Source organism: Copadichromis virginalis, linkage group LG13, assembly GCF_057382275.1.
Source record: "Copadichromis virginalis isolate Kocher_CV1m ecotype Utaka linkage group LG13, C_Virginalis_male_GT1.1, whole genome shotgun sequence".
Classification (NCBI taxonomy): domain Eukaryota; kingdom Metazoa; phylum Chordata; class Actinopteri; order Cichliformes; family Cichlidae; genus Copadichromis; species Copadichromis virginalis.
The window spans coordinates 22,368,285-22,392,412 of record NC_140630.1 but is presented as its reverse complement, the minus strand read 5'-3'; the positions used below and the strand labels follow the sequence as shown (position 1 = coordinate 22,392,412).

At 42.2% G+C, this 24,128-nt stretch overlaps 1 protein-coding gene across 2 annotated transcripts in view; it reads left to right on the top strand.

Moving 5' to 3' along the window:
* Window positions 1–24,128, top strand: part of mcu (mitochondrial calcium uniporter) — a 65,994-nt gene that overhangs the window by 36,506 nt on the left and 5,360 nt on the right. For both annotated transcript variants that reach the window (XM_085478044.1, XM_085478043.1), the window contains exons 3-6: window positions 20,345–20,408; window positions 23,162–23,332; window positions 23,439–23,543; window positions 23,814–23,974. In XM_085478044.1, the coding sequence (XP_085334170.1) occupies window positions 20,345–20,408; window positions 23,162–23,332; window positions 23,439–23,543; window positions 23,814–23,974 (501 nt within the window). The remainder of the gene's footprint in view (window positions 1–20,344; window positions 20,409–23,161; window positions 23,333–23,438; window positions 23,544–23,813; window positions 23,975–24,128) is intronic.

Here is a 24,128-nt window from a genome sequence, read left to right as displayed (position 1 = left end):
ATGTCAAGCAGACACGTGAAGAGAGAAATCTAAAAGGGCGGGTGTCGTGGAGGGGGGCACAACAAGTTGCTGTCTCCTCACTTGAGCCTTGCCAGTTCAGCTCATGAGTTCAAAACTGCAGGGCACGCGAGTGGATGGATAAAAGATGGAAGCAGAAAAGGTTCGGGGGGTGGGAGGAAGGCAGCAATCATCAGGATGGCAGCTGGTAAAGGTGTAGCATACGGCAAGGGCAGTGAAGGTGTCGCTGTGACTGCAGTCTGCAGAGCTCTTAAGCAAGTCACATTCATCATTCACTTTGAATCATGTCTATAGCAAAGCTGTGTCGAATAGATGTGTCCTTTTCATGTTTTGACCAGTTTTTTTTTTTTTAAAAACAACAAAAAAAAACCATTTGTTCAGTTCAAGGATTTATTGCCTTTTCCAATCCTTTTGTAAGAGGGTGTAATCAGTAATCTTCACCTTCCTCTCTGACAGGTGGGTGTAGTTCAAGAGCCTTTTACAGAGAGAGCTCAATGTACAGGCTTGCATCAGAGAGACGAGGGGTTGAGAAATTGCCACTGACTGAAAACTATGGCTGTGCTTTTTGGAGGGAGGCAGGTGTATTTTAAAGTGAGCCATAAAACCTATTTGTTGCTGTATTTATATGATGCACTGAACTCCCTCAGCAGATGTGGCCAACCGCCTTTATCCTTGAAGCATAATGTTTCATTCTGAAGCAGAGGCTCGAAACTCGCTCGGTCTCTATGTTTGCGTCACTTTCTCGCCTTGAACGGCGCTGATTTAATGGACTTTATGGAATACCTGCGTTATGAGCCCGATTATTACACAGCTGCCACTTTAAGCCAGAAATGAATTTTGTTTGAATGTCGTCACAGAGCATTAAAACGTTAAACCCGTTTCCCTCTTTTCAGTCATTTTAAACCATGTCTTTTATAAAGCTAAGCAATAAGTAGCCTTGAATTTAAGTTATATGATTAACAACATTGATGACAGCATGGACATTTATCAGAAAACACAAAGCTCTCTATTTTAACCCTCTCATCACCAATAGTGTCCTGCAAAATAAAGATTAATGGCCTGTTTCAAAGGATATGCACAGTTTACCTCAAATGCTCAAGGAGACAGCAATAATCAACGGTAATAAACTGCACTGAGTTTTTTTGTTTTCATTATCTTTTATTGTTTGAAAGCACCGGCAGACTTGTTCGGCTTTAATTAAGTCAGCAGGTAATTAGGATGTCTGTATGCTTGTTTTCATATGACTGTTTTGAGTGACGGCACGCAGCGAGGAGAGACACCGAACCAGCGTTTCGTCAAGCGTCATCTGTGCGTAGCTCTTTTTGTTGACTTCTAGTCAAATGGATTATTCCCGAATGACACGCAGATACTGATCGGCCTAGCGAGCCTTAAGCCTACTTTAAAGTCACAGATGCCATCGCCGGGTCTAATTGCATTATTGATCAGTTTGTGTAGCTGCAAAAATGAGATTATTTTTTACTGCTTACGTTTCCAGGCAGCGCGCATTTGAATATTTATCAGGTAAACAGAGCACTGAATTGAAGTGAGGATAAAAAGGATATTGTTGTGAAAAGGAGTGCGTCTGTTTTATGTCCCGAATGAAATGCCACCACCATCAAAGTTATGCTTCAGAGCGCCTGTAACTGTCGATGCGTCTGATTATTTATTTTCCACTCTGGTTTTAAACATTGGTGTAAAATAACTCTTGTGTCTGCGTGTTTATCCGAACTGAAGTCCTTGGGCGCACTCCTGTAACCGATAACAAACTCGGTATGAAGAATTTCAAAAAGGAAATCAATTTGCTTTCAGGATGGTAACTGACATTTTTCCGTCAGAGTATCAGTTATCCAGTTGAATAAATCTATTGATCTTCGCATCTCAAACTCCCATTGATTTGTAACCTGCCCGCCGCTCAGCAAGCCGTCATTACATCATTAGAGAAACTGCTGCATGCTTGAATTTTGTGATTAGTTTGGGATCTCCTCAAACTAATAGTAGTGACTTAAATCTTGCTCATCTGACTGGCCAGTCATGGCTGATGATTAATGCTGTTTGTAAATCGTCATCGTCATGATGTCGTCTAATAATAACGCGTTTAATTAATACAGCCGACACACGTGGTTAAATCTCAGTCAACTCTATGTCGAGGCAACCTGATGATTAAGCAAAGAAAAAGCGTGCTTATAAACTATGTGCTGATATTCGGAAATGCAGATGCCTTGCAGATGTATTTTATAAAATCCTATTAAACACAACTTTATGAGCGCCCATTAAAAGCATAAATCTCATAAATATCATTACTGTTGTACAAAACGTTGCTTGTCGTGCAAAATTTCTTGTATGATCATCAAAAACATAATTTAAAAACACTGTCAGGTTAATTTTGAATCGATAACTTTTTTCTTTCCTCCCTCTTTTTATTTTATCTCAGAAAGCCTCAGATCAGCTGAAACACTCAGTTTATTTAAATCCAGGTTGAAGACTCACCTGTTCTCAGCTGCATTTGAATAAAGCACCAAATCCACACTTTAAGCTTAAATTTCAAAACTTACATTTAACTACTGATTTTATCTACTGTTCTGATTTTATCTGTTTTGATTTTATATACTGTTGTTTGTTTGTTTGTTTGTTTGTTAATTAGTTAGTTAGTTTATTTGCTTGTTTTAATCAATTTTAAATCATGCTTTTTATTTGTTCTTGTTTCTAATGTCTCTGTAAAGCACTTTGAATCACCTTGTTGTTGAATTGTGCTATACAAATAAACTTGCCTTGCCTTGCCTTATCATCTTCAATTCAAGAAATTAACCAGGTTGATGATTCGTTCCATTTAATGGCTTTTGAAAGGTATTGATACTCAATACTGTCTATTTGATGTTTACTTATATTCTAATTGGGAAATGTAGTTATTATCTTTAGTAGTTGTCTTCAAGGCATTTTGTTGTCTGTAAGCTCTGTTTAAATATATTTTAATGAAATATAAACTCTCAACAAGCACTTTATTAGGTGCACCTTCTCAACTGCTTGTATTAGCCAGTATTAGCCAATCATGTGGCAGCAATTTGATGGTTGAGACTACCCGCTGAAGCTCAAACTGAACATCAGGAAGTAGAAAAGATATGTTGATTTGTTGGAGTATTTCGGAAAATGCTGATCTGCTGGGATTTTTTCCCAGACAACCATCTCTGGGGTTTACAGAGAACAGATAGGAAAAGAGGAAATATCTGGTGAGCAGCAGTTTTCTGGGCAAAAATGCCTCATTGATGCTAAAGGTCAAACTGCTTCAACCTGATAAGAAGGCATCTGTAACTCAAATAACCAGCGCTAGAGTTGGTAGAGTTAGAATTTGACTGAAACAACGTGAAGTCATGATGCCCTATACAGTTTGGGCTTGTGGTGGTGGTGTAATGGTGTAATGGAGATATTTTTTAGCATACTTTGGGCCCCTCAATATCAACTAAGCATTGTTCAGACACCACAACCCAGCTGACTGTTGTTGCTGACCATGTCTGGTGACTATTTATGACCACAGCTTGCCCATCATCCGGTGGCTGCTTCCAGTAGCATGCCATGTCTGTAGACTCAAATTCCTTCCACAGTCACCAGATCTTAATCCAACAGAGCACATTTGGGATGTGGTAATATGGGTGATTCATTACGCATGTGCAATTGACAAATCTGCAGCAACTGTGCGATGCTGTCATGTCATCATGCACCAGAATCTCTGAGGAATGTTTCCAGCATCTTGTGGTTGTGCCATAAAGAATTAAGGCAGTGCCAAAGGAAAGGGGTCCAAGCCAGTACTATCAAGGCATGCCTAATATAGTGGCATGTGAGTGTATTTATTAACCAGCTTCTGTGTAATCTAGTAGTCTTCTTTCTTACAAGCAGGTGTTCCTTATAATGTAAACACGATGTTGGCATCCATGTAACAGAAGTCTGAATAGGAATAATTTTTCTTGAGGATCTTTTGATGTTAGCTGAAATGTGCATAATCCCACAGCCACAGCCTAAATACTGTGTTTATAGGGGCTCCACTTTGCTGTTTTTTTTTTAACCTACATAATCGCATTAAGACTAGATTATTTCAGTGTATTAATTTCACTGCACTTCCTGTGATGGTATAGGGTGACTTGCAGCAACATTTTAATTATATGAAATATGAAATACAATTTAAAAAAAAAAACAAAAAAAAAACACAAAATAATTGGCCTAAGAAAAAAAAAGTCTAAACCCCTGTGAACTGTGTTAAAAGGTGGGTTGTGCTGTTATTGAAGGGCTGTCTTTGTTCCACTTAACACCAGTGATCAAACTGGGGTCATGCTATGTCGGTCAGCTTGCCAGAGGTTGATTGAAGCTGAAGCTGTTAAACCTCTAATATGTAGTAATAACAGCTCTAGGTGATTAACTCCACATACGCATTATTAACACGTTATAAAAAATAAATAAAAGGAAGGTGTTTAACGTCATGGTTCAGTTGGATTATTTCAGAGCTGCAAAAATTAGTTGCCAGCGGGAGGCAACTTGCCCAAACACCTCCTCTAACATCTGATGATACAGAATTGAGAGAGGGAGAGTTGCAAACAGGTAGAAACAGTGCAGGGGGGTCGAACAGTGAAGTAGGCCCTTGAGGAGGGTTGAGAATCAAATCGCATTGAAACAGGATTTAGTAGAAGAGCAGAGGAGGCAGGATGAGCAGCATACTGATGATGAGGATTAAGATTGTGGATAGGAGCGTGAGGGCAGAGAGATATGGAGACAGGTTCTTGTTTTTTCCTTTTTCCCGAGCATCAGTGATGTTGACTAGCTCACTTTGATTTTAGGTCACGATGTCATTTGGGAGGATAAAAGGGCAGAGATGAGAGGAGGAGCAGGAGGTGATATGAGGGGAAAAGTGACAAGCTTTAACTAAGGAGTCGCCGGCAATGCGGTCTGATCCGTCATTCATTTCAGCGTACTCTACTAGATGCCGCTTATTATCGTCAGCCTTGCTTGGTCGGTGAGTCAGCACGACGTGTGATTTCAGTAGCTTGTAAAGCAGAGGCCATCACATCGCCCGCAGGCGTCATCGCATTGCTGCCCAGAAACCCTTTGAGATTTGAAAACTGGGCTGTCTGCTTATTTGACTGCTGTGACTTCGATTCCCCTACTCTGCAGGTGGGTGACATGACAGTAGCTTCACAGAAACCGGCCCAGTTTCTGCTGTCCAAAGTCTGTATGAGGGTAAGCTGCTTCTCCACATGGCCCCACGGCACAGAGCCTGTGAATATTTGATGCTAGTTGTGAAAGGCCTGGAGTGAAGCGTTTGTTGTTATTAAAAATCTGACAAATAGGACCCAAATGTAAAATCCTGGACGTACCATGTCAGAAAACACGATTTTATCTGAAAAAAAAAATCCTACTGTAGACTGCCAATCACAAACAGTCAGCATTATTTATTCTAACACTTATTTTATTCCGTGTTAACACACAAGGTACACCTACTGCGTCATTTCCTGACGTGCTCAGTACTAACAGTCTGCCTGAGTCACTCATTTTGTAATGCAGAGTGAGAATGTGGCTGCTTCTTATCTCATCACTGGTGAGTATTTAAAAACGAGGTCTTAACCCTTAATTTCCCACGGGAATGCTGGCAGGCCAGTTTTACACGTGGTTTTTAAATGACCGTAACGCCATTAGATACAAACTTTAAATGGTTTTGGAAAGAGGAGCAGACAAGCTTGACAGGGGCATTCGGTGTATCGCGCTAGCATGAAGCATTCACAAAGCCCTGCTGTCTGAACACAGACAGAGAAATGAGCTCCACCTAGTTTTTTTCAGTGTCCACGTCACCGTAACTCCTCAGCCATTTTGAGCTAAAGAGAAAAGTCCAATGGTTCTTGAATGATGAGAATTATTTTATAACCCCAAACAGTAAGTCCAGGTGATGGCCATGGGTCATGCTATGCTGTAAGTTCGAAAAGTATAGTTTTTAGCCCAGGGTATTGTCATTATGCTGTCAGGAAGGGGGCAGCTCGGACGCCTAACTTCATGAACACGATAACTAATCTACTAGTAGATGGAGGGTTCGCACTGGCAGCCGACATTATTTTACTGCTGTGTGACACAAATTTGTTAAAACTCACTTCTTGAAATGTACTTCAAAACGTACCTTTTCCGGAAGTGGAAGTGCTGCTTCACTTCTGTGTATTATACTCTCAGTGAGAGGAGTGTAATAACCATTATTCTTTTACCATTCATGCATGTAAAAAGGTAAGCAGTACACAGGGTTGTTCCTGGTTCAGGAGGGGGTGACTGCACATATAAGGCTTATATGAAAAAAAATCTGTGCATTTTATGTTTGAGGTATTGAAACCTCATCAAAACCTCATCAGATTGTAATTCAAAGATTTCACTGCAGATTTTCTTTAATTTTTAAGCCTTTTCTCAAACTTAGATATCTGTCACCTCAAGTCTTAGCAGTGATACCCCCGTCTGGGTCATTCAGACAGAGAGCATTAAACTCCTCGTTGTCTGATTTTAAGGAGAAGCTAGGGAAGGCACAGAAGAGGCATATGGTGTTACACAGCCTCTCTTGGCCTAGCAGAAGGCCGTGGTGAAAGTGGAAACTGGCACCAAACACGTTGGCCAGAGGGCCAGTCAGGCACACGGGCTGTAAAGATAACCCGCCTTGATTACGCTTACACTTGGAAAAACAGCATCGCAGTTAGAAAACACTGAGGCCAAAAAATGAAAGGACTTGTAACAGCAAATGCCCACATGAGGTGAGCTGTGTGTTTCTGTGCCGCAGCTCCTTCAGAAGTGTCTCCTCCAATCTGTGTCTGATTGGCATTCGTGAGCTCAGTTCGCTGGCTTATGTGCATGCAATATGTCCACGCGGACCACGGCTAAATAAAACCTCAGGCAGACTTGCTGACCGATCCAAGAAGCAAAAATATTTCTGTGAATTCTGTTGTCCAGACTTTTGTGGACTATTCCCCTGATAATACAAGATGGTTAACAGTACTAGCTGAACAGTGAGATGACTAAGACCAAGCATTGATATTCTTGGCATTTTTAGAGAACCCTGTTTTTGCCGGGTGAACTTTAATCTTTTGGCATCTAAGTCATATTCAAGGCATGGGCACAGTCACAGAGGGGAGAGCCTGTCAAAGTTCCTGAAAAGAAGCATTCCCAGGCTCGGCTCCATAAATAACTGATGCTGCTTGAGGAGGAGTTCACATTGGTCTGTGACAGACCGGCCGCTGCCCTCAGTGTGACCTTGCATGATCGCAGAGAGCAGAGTCACAGGACTCTCAGGTCAACTCTAAACTACGGCTGCCACGATTAGTCGACTAGTCACGATTACGTCGACTATCAAAATCGTCGACGACTAATTTAATAGTTGACGCGTCGTTTGAAGCTTTGTAAGATCCCAAAAGACGCAGGAATAAGTAGCAGGATTTAAGAGTGTAATAACGGGCTGAAACAGAAGATGGCAGCACTGCATGTACAAGGATGCCAGCTGCCGTTAAACCCCGAAGAAGAAGAAGCTGTGTCCCAGAATTCATAGCGCAGCCCAGCTCAGTTTCCAACAATGGCGGCAGCTAGTTAGTTTTAATATTACTCCTATTATCTTTCTGGGTCCCAAAATAAACGGTTAACATATTTTCAGGCGAGAATGTAGCTGTGTAAAGCTCAAATATCTGCTCAGTTTATCAAGACACCACATATTTTCAAAAAGCGCTCTGACGTTTTCGGAGACGTCTGTTACCCACTAGCTCGTTGGCTAGCCGGGGGCTAGGTCACTAGAGCCGCTGAGAACATCGGATTCCCGGCAAATCGTTTTCAAACCCACTGCCTCAGGTTAAACATATATATAAGTCACTTAGACAACTTAAAAATGTTATTGTTTGGCTTTTTTCAGTATTTTATTTGTTCCTGAGTAAATCGGTTTGGCTGAGATTAAAGTTATAGTTTTTGCACAGCTGAATAAAGCAGACAGCTGATCATCAGAAGTGTGAGATGCTCGAGAATATACTCTGGTGTCCCGTTATATTTTAGATAGCAAGGAGCAGACGGCTGAGATTATTAAACTCCACCGAAACAATCTGCAAATGTCATTAAAATTTAATAAACATCTTGTCATCATCATCATCTTGTCTTTATTTTTAGTTAGCACATACCTTAAACACTTAAAGCTGTAAGCTAATGATAGTTATATAAGAGCAGATGCACGCTGTTGCAATAAGCTGTACGTTGTACATCCAATGAATGCAAGATCTGATTAGTCGACTAATCGCAAAAATAATCTGTCACTAGTCGACTATCAAAATAATCGTTTGTGGCAGCCCTACTCTAAACCCAGGAGATATTGGTGAAACAGGCACAGCTCTAGTTGTTTCTTAACCATTTATGGTAATCGCGCCTCTCTAATAATGTGTTGCAAATCCTTCAATGGGTCACCAAATGAAGAAAGAAACTGCATTGTTTATATAACGGGAGATAAATTATATAATTTGTTGTGGTATATCCTGTAAATTCTATAATTACCCTCCTCTTTCATCTTTGGACCCTGCATTCTGGCCAGGTGGATGGTTTCAGTGTGAGCAGGCTAGCTCACTGGTCTGCCCTATTAATCAAACAATGATGCAAATTTCTCTGAGAAGAAAGACCAGAAACTCCCCAATGCACCCAGTCAGGATTAATAGCCACCTGGCTGCCTTGGAAATTTAAATTTGACATTTTCATTGTTGAACTTTACTTCATGTTTTGTCTCAGCTGACGTTTTTAATTAGTCCCTCAACTGAAAAGCTTGATGAAAGCGTTGCATTTCCTTTACCCTTTTAAATACTCACATCTTTGGAGTTGAGGATGGATGCTGCTAAAAAGCATTCATATAACAGGAGTATGGATCAGCTTAGATTTAGGGAGGAAGAACCGCGCCTACGTGTTTCACGGTTCAACATTTTCTGCTTTTGTGCCGAGCTGTGCTGCTCATTCACTTTGAACGTGTTGCTGTGATCTGCTGCTTACGTTTAAAGTCGAGGACTTTTTGAGCACCAGTCCTGACAAAACGAGACGGTTGCGTGTGCAGTCCAGCATGTTGTGAGACGTCTCACAACGCAATGCAATGCAAACAGGACGTTTGGCTAATGTAAATATGGGAAAAGAAAGCTAGCTTAGGTTAGCCTGGTTAGCTTCCCCTGTAAGTGAAAGGTTGTTGTTATGACAATCGCACCAGCAAAGATACCCATGCCCGTCTCAGACATACCCTCATGCATCTTCAAGGCCACCTGTACATTTGAATCCTCCCCAAGGACAGTTACCAACAGTTATTTTCATTTCTGATAAATCTAATGATTAGTTAGGCACCTACTCGAGTGCACAGGACAGTTGGGAGAAAGAGACATAAGACAAAGATACAGATAGTGAATGTCATGGTCTGATATTTTACATGTATTAACAATAGAAAGCCTACAATAGTGGTGCTATGCGAATCAATGGTCAGCGACTAGTGCTGCAGCTGTCTATATGTCACCTATGTCTTGGAGGATAATAAGATGTTGCCTTTATGCCTGTCAAAATTTCTTTTGCAGAAGTGTCATGTATTTTTAGATTCAGTTATAACTCCAAAGAATTAACTATCAGGACTCCATTGTGAATAAATGTCCCTAAATACACTTTGATATCATGGAAAGAAAATGCTGCTCTTAATTTTCTGCAGGATCAAAGTGATCCAAACTTCCTGTTTGAATAATACATCAATGGGTACAATGCGAACAGGACGTTTGGCTAATGTAAATATAGGCCAAAAATGATCTCAAGCTGTAGGCCATGGTGTAGCTCACTACATTCACTTAACTGCTGGACAATCCCTTACAGCATTATTGTAACTCTTTCATTTAGTCTGAAAAACAGTACTGTTACTGTGTGTGTGCAAGATGTTCAGAAAGGCGTAACAACCTGGAATATAAAGCTTTATGACCTTAATGTTCAACCAAGTAAACATGTTTACGGGTATTATGAGTCTCAAGGTAGAAAGTTTGCGTATTTCACCGTTAGCGGAAACCGAACTTGACGGTCAGATTTTGGAAGCCAGGCAAAAGATAAAACAGCAGAAGGGTAAAGTGGAGCATCTTGTGCCTCTAAGCATCAGTAATGAGAGATAAATTGGTGGTGACCTAGTACTAATGCGTGCTCTGAACATGATATATTATTCAGTGTGGGTTTTGATATATGTGATCATGAACTCTGAAACCTAGAGGGGAATGTTTTTGCCACAGAAAATTGTGTCTGTGCCTCCTTATTGGACCATTTACAGTCACATAAAAGTGCATCCCATGGAAACTGCCTTTTGGCACATGTGGACACGCAAACACTTTAAAACATACTGTGAAAAGTATTTTGCACTCGTCTCTTTGACGTTGCCCTACTGCAAATTTTAAACACTCTCTCATCTAGATTTCCTTCAGTTGTTTCAAGGTGTTTTACAGTTTCTTTGCATGTACTGCCCATTTTAAACTCGCCAAATATGAGCCATAACATAAGCCTCCATTTCATCCTTCATTAGCTATAGTGTGGTCATTTGATCAGATCATTGTCCTTTTAAAACATCTGCCTTACGCTCAACTTCAAGACTGATGCAGATTCGTAGTGAAGTCATTTACTGCAAGCTGCTCAGTCACTGAGACAGGGACATGGGAGCAGCTCCAAAATAAAAACACTCGACTTCACTGCACCACACATTTCTGCTGTTACATCTCTGTCTTTGATTTGTCTGTACAGAGATGAATAAAGGCTTTGCGTGTTCCTTCCTGCTCATTGGCAAAAGGCACTCTTACTCTGTTTGTTTGGAGATCAAATTGCACAATCCCTTTCTGATCACTGATCAACAAATCCACGCGTTACCTGCAGATCCTGTGATGACACGTTGGGATTTTTGGCTTTTTTTTTTTTGGAATCAGCTTTACTAAGTTCCCTAATACTTTAAGTGATGCTGGAGTCTTTACATCATCAGATCTTTGTCTTCTCCACCTTGGAAGTAGGTGCCAGAAAAATCTGTTGCCATCTTTTTTTTGTTTGGTGTCAGACAGCGCTGCTGTAGGGTTAAATAGTCTGTGGCAAATTGGTAGTTAATTGAAAACAAGGGCGATTTTAGGTGATTGTAAATGTATTTAAATGTGCTTTTATTATACGGAAAAATCTTTTCGCATCCCTTCCTCGATGCATGGGCATCCAGAACCTTTTCTTTTCTTAGAGAGTAGGTTTCATCTGTCACTCTGTAAAGACAGTCTAATATTTGGGCTCTAATCTGGAACCCCTGATTGAAGTTTTATGAATTTGAAGGTTTGATAAATGCTGTGCTATTCTTAGCTCATCCACAGATTGAGCCCCCCCCCCCCCTTTGTGTCAGCTTTGCTATTTGAACACTTTGGAAACTAATGAATGCTTAGATATGATATAATACAAAAAAATATGATAAAAGTTCCACATATTCCATAAAGTCGTCCTTTATGACAGACTATTTAGTAGATAGGCTATGGCACAAACTTGGGGACGATGTCGCAGTTTCTTCTGTGCCCAAAGCAGCAGCCGTAGGAACAATTAGTGTGGTAGCCACAGAGGAGCATTGTGCAGTCTTGGAGAGAGCAAATGGGAGCTACTTTATTTCTCAATTCAAAACAACTGTTTTACCCATCTATAATTAATGCGCCTAGAAACTGGGTAATGCCAGTGCAAAGTGTAGCTCTGCTCGCAGAGGGGTCCTATAACGGTGGAAAGTGTGTACGGATAAGAAAAATACTCCCAACGCCGCTGGTGATTGGAGGAGGAAATTTGGGAAGATAATAAGAACTGAGCATTGCTTACTCAGCGGCATCGATCGGAGCGTGTGGTACGTGTAACGTGAAGGAGCTACAGACCTCCACCTTTTCACACTCTTGAGGTTTAATCGATGCTGTTAAGGTCACCGGTGAGATCAGGGCCAGTGTGTAAACTGTGTGTAGGCAAAACTGGATTTTCATACTCTCAATTATTTCTAAGAGAAGAAAAATAAAGCTGGAGGGGCGAGATAAAAAAGATAAAAACAACAAAGAAAAAAGTTCCACCTACTAGTCTGAAATGGCATATTGAGAGGAAAAGTATTGCGTGACTAAAATTAAAACACTGACACAAGCAGCTAGTGCCATCTGGTGCATGAACCATCAAAGAGGGTCTCGGTGTGCCGTCGCGCTGACCACACGCACATGAATGTGTGTGCAAGCACTAATTTCTGCATACTCTCAAATGTGAGCCCAAGAACAGTGCCGGTCCTTCTCGTCGGGATCGAATCCTTTGAGGAGCAGCGCTGTGGAGCACAATAACCGAAAGCTGTTGTCTTCCAAGTAGAGGCGTGAAAGCCTGCACTGCTGTTTAATAATGCATCAGGTTCTAGTGTTGTTGGTCTCAGGGAGGGGAGGATGGGTGGGGGGTGATAGGGGTATGACGGTCAAACTGGGCCCGCACGTCAACAATCTGATTCATTCACTTCTGAGATGTTATCTCGTGGATTAAGCGGGCTATGAGCTGGAATTAATTATCCAAAGCATGTTCAAGTCCTTTAAGGCAGTTTATTGAAATGGAATGAGCAATTAAGCCGGAATTATTTATGTCTTGCTGTAACTATCTTGGAGGGGTTTGGTGTTTGGATATCCTAATCAGGGGAGGGTTGCTTTCACTACGCTGCATTGCAGTGCAGGGATCTGATCGGCACGGGCTTTTGTGGGGCACACTCTGCTCTGACACGGTTTCCCTGTCGGCGTGCGAGTCGCGATTACTTAATATCGAGGCGTTCAAGAATGCGACTGCCGATTTCATATCTGTTAATGGCTTTCACCGGGCAAGGAACACTGCCGAGAGAAAAGGCAGCGTTTTCCTTTGTTGCATAAGCTCGTCTGTGCTGAGGCTGGAAAAAATGACGGTGATTGCTGTCACACTGTTCTCAAATCCGCTTTCTTCTGTAGCAATTGCTGAGTGGCCACCTTATCGAGGTGTATTTCTGAGGGGTGGGACGATTCGCTTGTGTGCCTACAGTGATTTGTGAGAGCCTTGGAAGGGGCACAGCTGTGCTTTTCAACTTGTTAGGCTCAAAGTGGAGAAATCTGCGCTTCAAGGGGCCGAGCTGACGAGATCTTGCCCTTAAGGCAGAATATAGAAAGTAGACGTAGCATGAGATGGCTTTTTTTTTCTGTCCTATTTAGGGCTGGGCCATATTATACCGTTCACGGTAATACCGGTATAATGTTAGGCAACGATAGGAAAATGAAATATCGCGATAGAATGGGAGTAAAACGCGCATGCGCAGTGCCTTTGTTTTCATACGCACATGGCCGATTGTTGAGTGAAACAGATGAACCAGAATTGGTTTGTAAAAATGGTGCAACTTCCGTGATGTGGAACTGGTTTGGTGTTTGTCCGTCAGATACACAACAAAGCACATTTTTTTGCAGAACATGCAAGCGGCCGTTGTTATTGTCGTATTTGTCGGACTAAGATGCTCTTAAATCTGGGAGTAATCTGGGTCCTAAACTCCGTATGCTTCAGGTCAAACAACACTGCAGCATCACTTAGAGTTAAAAACTGTCTAAATTCTTTCATCTTTAATAAAACGATCAGCATTGCTGCTTTACCAGGTGTAACTATAAAGTTTAACTTCCAGGCATCCATGAAAACAAAAGTTATTACATTTAACGGAGTTAGAAGTTAGCAGGAAGCTAGCGGAAGTTAGCTCGCTAGTTTCGCTAGTTACCTAAGCATGTTCTGACTGAGAGATTTCTGAAAAAAATCAAACGTACACCTCTGCTATCACTTGCAACATAAATGAAGACAGGAAACTAAACAGCAGTGACGTTTGTAGGGTTACTGAAGTTGGGCTAGCTGGTATATAATGATGTGCTACGTGATCGCTAGCGACACAGCTATGTTAGCATAACATAAACAGTGAAGCTGGAGGACGAACACTAACACTTTTCCACTTATAAAAGTTAACGTGAAGGTTCCTCATGGTTAGAGACAAATGCAATCGCATGGCAGGATGCTGTAAACGGACCAAACTTCAGTCAGGAGAACAACTGAGATAATCCATCCACAATACGAGGTTAGTCATTAATATACTGCAACAACATGGGAATAGAGCAGCTGCCAGAGAATTCAACATTAAGGAATCAATGGTACAGAAGTGGAGGAAGCAAGAAGAATGAGTTTAATAAAGTTTGATTTATCTGACTGCTTTGTTTCGCTTAATGTGCCTTATAATCCCGTGCACCTTATGGTCCGAAAAATACGTACTGCACACTGCAGTTTAATGTTGCAAAGCACCTCTTTTTAACTTTAGTGGATATTATACATGGTTATGCTCAGGACATGTCAGCCCATTTCTAGTGGAAATGCCTTTTGGTTAAACTTTCAGCAAGCAATTTGCATTTGTACTGTTACATTTTTATAAAGCTTTAATGTACATAAAAACCAGCTTCTTGTTTAAGTGAATATAAATGGAAGGTTGTCTTTTTGCGCTAGTAATGTTGTGGAGTTGTATTTTGTCTCGCATCAATTATATCGTCGGTTATATCGTTATCGCAAATTTTCAAATATATATCGTGATAAATATTTTTGGCCATATCGCCCTGCTCTAGTCCTATTTACTGTTGTTCACTTCAAGAATAAATCAATAATTTGATAATAAACTGATGAGGATTTTTCTGGATTTGCTACGTTAACGATGCCTCTGGGCTCTGCAAAAGACATTCTCGTTAGTAGACACTCCGTAATTAATGAGTTGTTAAATTAAAGACTCATTCATGTCAGTTCACCTTAAGTTTAACTTTATGGCTCATTGTGTGGAAAAATGCTTTATTTTATCACTTTAAATGGCTTCATTTTGTTTGTTTTGACTAAAAATGCTTTTATCTAAATATAAATATAGAAATTCATAGAAAAATTGTCCTTTTACATAATTGTCGATATTTAATTACTTGTTTGAGAATATAAGGCATTCTTCACATTCCTGGGATTGAGCGGAAGAAAGGGTTTTCAGCTGTTCCAGTCAGCAGTCTCTTAATATGCTATAAAAGAGTAATAAAACCAGAAACACGAGGTTCAGGAAAGACTCGGAAATCTTAACGGCGATCGTTGTGCACAGACATTCCTTCTAGCAGGTGATAAGGTGGTAGAAGTGGTGGATTTTCAATTTAATACCTCGTAAACCTCATTTGCCTTCTCTGGGATTCCACCTGGGAGCGGCCCTGTAAGGCTGAATCAGTATGGGTGACGCTGCTTTTTGTTTGTGATATATTGCAAACTGGTGGCACATTCGTCCCTGTTTTAAGTGTTGAACATTTCGGGTGCACCTCTTAGACACGATGCGTTCACTGCCAACCCCCTGCGTGCCCTGTCCTGTCTCTTCAATGTGCAATGTGCACATTTAGCAAACAATAGTGCAAAAGTCTTGAGCCACCCTTCATTTCTTGATATTTTACTTCCAAGGAGCCAGACTTTCCTGTCAGTGTTCTTGAACAATAGTTCTGAAGGTATTCAAACTTTTTCTTTGGACAACATGTTTTATTTTTTGTTTTTGCAGTCATTTTTAATTCAGTTCTTGTACCTGACCATCTTTATTTTTCTTTCTAACTCCATCAAATAACTTTATTTTTCAATTTCTTTAGCAAATCTGCCAAAAAATGGCATAGTTTGACGGGAATTAAATAATATTTTTGCACCAGCAAAATGATTTCTGAAGAACTATTAGCTGAAAACTTGGCATATCTAAGGATGTTAAACATTTTGGGGAAACTGGACAAGTGGAGGACAAATGAAGTGACAGGCTTAAAAACTGTCTACAGCACATGAACCCAAAGTCCTTTATTTAAGCAATAGAATAAAAATCCAGCAAAGACCTGACACAGGGCCTGAGAGATGCATCTGGCCCTTCAATCGATCCATCTACTGCTCACCAAAGCCTCATCAGAAATGGTCACTGATCACTGTTTGGAAGAGCGGTTTTTAAGAAGCCATTCTTAAGGGAAACTGTGAGGAACGATATACCGAACACACTGCCAAGAAAAACACAATCGGTGGAAGACAGTCGGTCCTGGATTGGCCTGTCCAGATCCTAGACTTCAACATTTTTTAAGCAGTGTTAGATCATCATCACCAAGGAATGAAACAAAAGGAAACCAAAGTCCAAAGAAGACCTTTGAATGTACTCCAGGAAGCCTGGAGAACTATTAATGACGACTACTTAAAGAAATTACAAGCAAGCTTTGCTAAGAGAGTGCAGACTGCTGAAAAGTAAGGGTGGTCATACCAAATGCTGACTTTCAAGCTTGTAAGAGTTTCAAGCTTGTATGCTTACACATTTCAGTGAATCCCGGCATCTTTTTCCCGTTTTCCTAACAGAATATAAAGAAATAAGGAGTGGCGTAAGACTCTTGCACAGCACTGTGCAGTGACCTCCTACAAACTTCAGCTTCTCGGGAATCAGATCTTCTCGTCTATCAGAATGATAGAATGATTACTGCAAAATTGATCTGTGTGTTCTGATTCTGTACTGGTAGAAATGGACATAAATAAGGATTTAAACATGTCTGATATGCAGGCATGAAATTAAAAAACAAAACAAAAGATCATTTCAGTGTGTATGCTCAATGAAGCCCAGGATGAATCTATTCTTTATACTGAATCAACATGGGTGCTACGAATGTGCCCACGTTATCTGCTCTGTAGCCACAACCCAGGACAGCACATTACCACATAGATGGATGCAGTCATTGTGCAGATAAATGGCAGAGGTTTCCACTCCTCCAGAAGGGCACCGTGAAATGGGAATTATGTCACCAACATTATTCCTCAGCGCCAGTGTCTGTAACACATTTGCATGCAGGCTCACACAGGCACACTTTGCAGCCGTGCTCGGGAGCCGGTGATTTCCCCGCGGTGTGTCTGGAGTTAAAATGATGTGTTTGCAAGGATGAAGAGGTTTTTAAAATGCAGTGTCATCTTGGGTTTAGATTCAGTTGCAATAGCAATGCTTAAACAAAAGAAGTGCTGCCCACACATCTAAGCTACTGCTGTGGTTTTCCAACCGGGGTTGAAGTAGCTGAGTTCATCTGATGGGGCTGTGGGTAAAAATGTCGAGTACTGCCACAGAAGTAGCACGCTGTGTACACAGTAGTCGGTTACCAAATGTAGCATAACCAGATTTCTTTATATCAAACTAAAAATAGCCCTGTTTCTTAATTTTTTTTTCCCCCTGGCATGAACAAAACCATCAGTGAGTAGTGTGAACCCACCCTCAGAGCAGCTCTGCTAGCAGCTTATGAATTTGTATAGCTGCGCCAGAGGAGGAGGAAGCTAATAAATCTTGCAAATTTCTCCAAATGCATCACCTGACCTGAACTAAAAACAAGAGCATCATTATGCTGCTGGAATTAAACACAACTAACATAGCGGAGGGATGATGTCGATGTAGCAGCGATGCATGTAGTAACCCGTGCACCCGCCCTCCTCCATCCTGAAGCCTGGCGCTTGTATGTGAAGTTGTTCTCTGTGAGGATGATTTATCTTCGCTGCAGATCGGTTTCATGCCTCTTCACTGTTGCTGTGTAATACGAGAGCTGGGAAAGACACAGCTGTTTCCTGTTATCAACATTTTTTTTAATCTTCTACAGGAATTTATTATGTAATCTTCTGGGTCTCTGTTTGCTTGCTGTGAATTTAGTACACTCAAAATGTAGACGTGCACATATGGACTGTGGTAAAAAGCAGCAGTGGTTATAGAGCACGGTGCTGATGAGAGTTGAAGGAGATCAGAACCTGCACATCACGATTCTGTGTGAGTCGGACAGAGATGGAGGCGGTTAGGGAGGGAGGGTGAATTCGAGGGGCAACCCCCCTTTCTAGACGAGGGATTCCTTTACTGCAGTGATCAGCAGTACTCCCCCCATCCCTCCCCTCTCGTGCTCCTCTCACTCATAGCTTTTCTCTTTCCGTCTCCCTCCCTCCCTCGTCTTCCTTCTCTTTCTTACCGCCATCCCTGCCAAACATACACACTCCACAGTCACGTTTCGGGTGGGGAGGGACTGTCTGCTGCAGGGTACAGTGTATGCAGCACATGGTCAGAAACGCAAGCGCGCTTGTGACTCGCACGTTTTTACTCCAGACTCCATTTATCTCCATCGCTCCCCCGCCACCCCTCCATTTATCCTCACGTTCATTCTCCCCGTCTCTCCACACCTCTTTCCCCCTCTCTCGTGGCCCGTCTGCCCATCTCCTCAGCCCGTTTTTCTTTGTCTCTCCCCCTTTCCCTTCGCCGTGTGTGACATTGATTCCAAGGTTGCTGTGCTGTTGACTGCTGCTACGCTGTTAAATATTGCAGGCAGCGTTTCAGTGGCTGCGTGCCGAGGGGAGTGGAGGCGCGGGAGCTTTGCTCAGTCGCTGCAACTGCAACTACCGCTGACAAACAGGCTGGTGAACAGACGGGTTGGACACACACACACACACACACACACACACACACACACACACACACACACACACACACACACACACACACACACACACGGCCACCTGCAAGCACACAGAGGTATATCCACGCATACATGTCACTCCACAGATCGACGTGCACGTGTGCCCGTGCCATATTTGCATATGTTTGTGATGGCGCTTTGTGCCAGCGGGTGCGTGGGCTGGTGATGACGCTGTTGTGGGTATCTCCGTGAAATCTTCCTGGCTTTCGAATAGCTGAAGTTAATGAATGAGCAAAGCAGTGCTGGAGTGCTCTCTGCAGACTGTGCAGTTATTCCAGATGAGCCAAAAGCCCTTTCTCAGCATGTCATCTGATCAGAAACCTAATCACTGTTTGGGCTCTACTTGGTGCTTGGCAATTGGTATTCTCATTTAGGACACACACACACACACACACACACACACACACACACACACACACACACACACACACACACACACACACACACACACACACACACACAGAGAGAGAGAGAGAGGAGGTGCTGCAGTGCTGGCATTTACTCTCACACCTTCTCCATCCTTTATCCAGATCAACATCATTCTGTGCATTTGATTGATTGGCAGTCCCAGTCACTGATTGACAGCAAGCCTGGGTTTGAGTTTCTGTGTCTCAGTTTGGTGGTCGGATTACAGCCAGCTTCCTTTGAAGAGGCCCAACTGCTCACAGAATTATTTTTATATACGAGTTTATTTTCTGTCAGTCACAGGAAACCTTTTGACACAGGCCGTCTGTGTCAAACATGAACAACAGTGTAAAGCTTTGTAAATACTTAAAGAATCTGTGGGAAAGCCTTATTGCAGACAGACCTGGGATAATTGTGTTGCTGACTAATAATAAAATCAGGCTTTATTATCCGGACCGTTGACTTCTTTTTGCTGCCGTCTTGCTTTTGTCCAGGATTAAAAATGATGTTGGTAAATGGAGCATGTTTATCTCGGCTGTACAGAATTAGAAAGGATCTGTTTGCAGTGAAAGTATACGCACACAGATGCACAGATGCACAGATACACGTCTCCTGTGAGATATCGTTTCACTCTGTGACTATCAGTGCAGTTGAGAGAGCTTTGAAGCTCTGCTGTTGTGGTTTGGATCAGTAAGGGTCAGAGAGTGTGGGTGTATCGTAGATCTGATGTTACAACGGTTGTACACAGATTAAGCGCATCAGTACATTGTATACTTGTACACATTGTATACAATTATATGCAACCCTAAAAGTTGCACAGATCTGGGCCCCAGATGTCAGGGACAGTGCAGAAAACTGAGCATTTTTGTGGTACAGTCACAATTGGTTTATCCAGAAGTTATGAGTCCCCAGAGGTGTTTTTTTTGGTTTTGTTTTTTCCTGATGTCTCATCTTCATCTGTTCATTTGTTTTGTTGTTTTTGTTTTTTAAGAATGAGAAGAGCAGCCCGCCTGCCATTTGCCCTGGGCTGGATGATGTCCCGCCAGTAATTTGAAACATATGAACACTCAGAAGTATTTTTGTGACAAGAAAGCCGCAGTTAAATCGGTTAATTCGTCCTACTCGGGCGTGGCTCTTGTCTGCAAATGGGAGCATTTCTTGAAAATGGGAAAGCGGTCCCTGTTGTGTAACACAACACTCTCGGAAATAAACAATTAGAGAAGTAAGTGGCATTGATTAGGGCAGTTTCATATTGCTGGGTGCTGCACGCTGATCTACAGCAGCAGCAGCTGTGGCTGGGTGAAAGAAGCATGCCAGGTGAGAACAAACAGTGAAAAGGCAAAAAGTAATGAGTTTGGTCCACTTTCTCCTCCTATCTGCAGGTTTGGAGGGGCGCCCCCTCATGGCACGGCCAGAGACTGTTGTGTTCCTCTGCAGCTCCAGAGGGTAAGTATTCCCTTCCTACTGCATCGTTAACTTGACACTCTCACCAGCAAAAATCCAGATGCAGCACTCGTAGCTGTATGAGAGGTTTCCCTTCCTTTTTTTTTTTTTTTTCTCAAACGAAGGAGAAAACCCCAAACAACAATGCGAGAAATTCTGCATCAATCGGAGAGTAGAGGCTCATTTGGAGTTAACAGGCAGAAGTCATTAATGTGGAATCAGTCTCGGGGTAGCATCTGCTTGTCTGTGTGAGAGGCGGGAGTGATGGAGAGTGTGAACAGAGGGTGGAAGAGAAAGGGAGCAGCACTGCAGAACAGGCTGAATTCATTTAAAAGCGTGCCTTAATAGCTGTAGGATTGTAGTAAAGATAGACACGGGGTCTTTGCGCTTTTAACAATGCTCCTGCGATGACAGGATAAACGAGGACAAAGGGAACGTGTGCGGCAGAGGGGGGCACTCGGGGCAACGTTTCAAAGTATCACTGTAATGAAGAAACGGTCTTAAAATGAAACGTCTGAACCTTTGGTGTCTTTTAAACGTGACACCTGGAAAAGAAGCCCGGCTGGCGCTGCCTGTGCCAGCTGAGCGTTCTTCATTTCTTGGTGTGGACCTGGGCAGATATCTGCTGATTCACTGCAGTGGGCCTGTGCAGGAGGCGGAGGTTTTTGGGTGCAGCAGCAACAAGGAGGCTCGGATCATATCTCCTATGGGCTTGCAGCCCCCTGCCTTGATTCATGTGTCTGTCTTTAGAGGCCACTCAGCATGATAATGGTATAAGCTGCACAGGCTCATTACAACAGTAGTTTGGTTATGGACCAATAGAGCCATATTACAGGCTTATATTAGCAGAGAGTGCCAGTGAGCCGAGCGTGGGCTCAGCTGTTTGGGACAAAAGTGATGGAAGAAAAAAGCAGGGTGTACAGATGGCACCGAAAACGCACAGAATCCTAAACTTGAACTCAGTCCCAGGTACACTAAGTGATTCCATCTTTTTCTCGGCTATGAAAAGTTAAAAAATTTCAAAGAATGAATAAACTACGGTGTTTACCTCGAGGCCTTTTAATTCAGCCTCACCACACGCGCATGATTTAGAAGTCTTTCAGGCTTTTATGTGGGAATAAGAAACATCAATAGTTGGCTTCAAAGAATCATCGGCAGTCCTGTGAGGAACAGGTTCGCAATGTTAAGGCTGTATCGATTCTCCAGAACAGATGGCCTGAATAGGGCTTATTTTGGCAAACCGCAGCGAGCAGTGTATGTCTTTTAGTAGCTATTAGTCCTGTGTTGATTACTGACAAATATTAGATGTGCTAAACCAAAAATTAGGTACTGAGAGTAATAAGAATTTTTTGACAGCAATGTACATAGACTCAATTATTAATGCAGCTCTCAGTACAACTATTTTACTATCTTATTAAAAAAAGATTTTCATTGACATGCCGTCATTGTTGATGGTTACAACCAAGCTTGGATGCATGCATTTACAATAACTTGGAAATGATCGTTAATTGGAACCAGTTATCGAATACCATTCCTAATCACAACTTGGTCAATGCACACGTCCAGTCAAAGCATCCTGTCTGTGGGAACCCACCCCTACACTGCCTCCGAATTTGTACCAGATAATTTCAGCCAATAAATAACTGTTGATGAATTACATTGACTGCAGCGTCTTATTGGATAAGTTAAATGGAGCCAGTGTTCCAATATGGCAAGATCTGTTAACGTTTAATGAACGATCACTGAGTTTTATGTTTAGTGTTGTGATGCGCCCAGTTAGGGCTACTGTGACGCCCTGAACCACAGTCCAGTGAGCAGTTAGACAAAATGCTCTTGTTAGATAACCTTTTTTTTCCAAGGTTTCTGTGTCCATGTGTTGGACCAGTTGTTTAAGTTTTATAGCAGTGCACTTAAGTTAATTAGATACTTAGTATCAGAACTCTGACTCCATACCACTACTTTGCTGGGCAAACTGTTTAATGCCAATATATCAATCAGGCCACAGATGGTATCATCTAGATGTTTTGTAGTGAGCCATGCAAAGTAAACCAAGAATAACTAGACTCCTGCTTCTCATTAACGCTTCTTAGCCTTTCTGTAACCTCATTTTATAACCACAGTTCCAAAGGAGTTGGGACAAAGATGCAAATCTCATGAAACCATATTTTTATTCACAATACGTCATAGAAACATATCAAATGTCTTGAAAAAATTTCGAATGGGAGCAACAAAACCCATGAAAGGTAAGTAGTACTAAAAAAAACAACTGGAGGAGCATTCTTCAGCTAATTAGCAACAGGTCAGTAACATGATTGGGCATAAAAAGAGCATCTCAGAGAGGCTGAGTTTCTCAGAAGAGGTTAATGAGTCCTTAAAAGAACTGCACCTACAAATTTCAGAATAATTTTCCTCAGCGTGAAATTGCGATATCTCATCATCTGCAGTATATAATATCATGCAGAGATTCATCCTGCATTTCTGATGGTATGTGGGAGTTAGTGCTTGCGCATCTGGAAATGCACTATGAATGCTCAAAGGTATACACAGGTTTTAGAGGAGCATGTGCTCCAATCCGGGGAAGTTGTTGTTTACTTCAGCAAGATGATGCTAAACTGCACACATACTGTAAATCATTGCATTCTGTATGTACTTCCATTTTACTCAGCATCCTAATTTTTTGGGCATTGAGGTTGTGCAAGATTACTGCTTTTGTGACGTTCGACCCGTCCCTGTTTTCTTACTCGCGACCCCTACAGAGGTGACGGTGGTGTATCAGAACGGGCTGCCGGTGATCTCAGTCAGTTTGCCGTCCAGACGAGAGCGCTGTCAGTTCACCCTCAAACCTCTCAGCGACTGTGTGGGAGTTTTCCTCCAACAGCTCCAGGCAGAGGACAGAGGCATCGACCGGGTCGCCATCTACTCTATGGGTATGCTCACACACACAAGTGAACAAAACCTCATAACCTTTAGTTCCAGTACCTTTTTGTTGCGTAAGCCCTCTCTTATTTTCTCCCCGTTTCTCTTTCTCTTCAGATGGGGCGAGGGTTGCCTCCTCCACAGGAATAGACATCCTGCTGCTGGATGATTTCAAGCTCGTTATTAACGACACCACACACCTCGTGCGGCCACCGAGGAGAGGTGAGAACCGGCGAAGCCTTTGCTGTTCGTTGTTAGGCAGATTTCAATCATGGCGTGTACCGCTGCGACTGTGGGTGTGACAGGTGTTTTGGGGGTTGCAGTGATCATGGTGATAGGTGCTTTAGCATAATAAGAAGCACAACCACTGAAGCCTGAAATTCTTGTCTGAATTCTGCCTTAGGGGGCGTCACCAATAAGAGGAAGTCAGGATTTTATTGCCAGCATGTGGGAAGCCTGTTTATTTATTTGCATTTGTGTGTTTAACTTCAGAGCTGTTGCCCCACGAGGAGGCGGAAAAGTTGAACGATGTCAAGTTTCTGGTGCAGCAGCTCTATACCACGCTGCGCATCGACGAGCACCAACTTAGCAAAGAGCGTGAGCTAATTGGACGACTGGAGGACCTGAACTCACAACTCCGCCCCCTAGAGAAGGTCTAACTCTCTTAACGTGTTTTGGAGTGCTGTAATATTGAAATTTGTGCTGCTACAAGACGATTAACCTTCACCACAACATCAGGGAACTTGAAATTAAGTGACCTGCATGCTTTTATTAAATTTTTTCATGGGAGACAAGAAGCTGTTATGT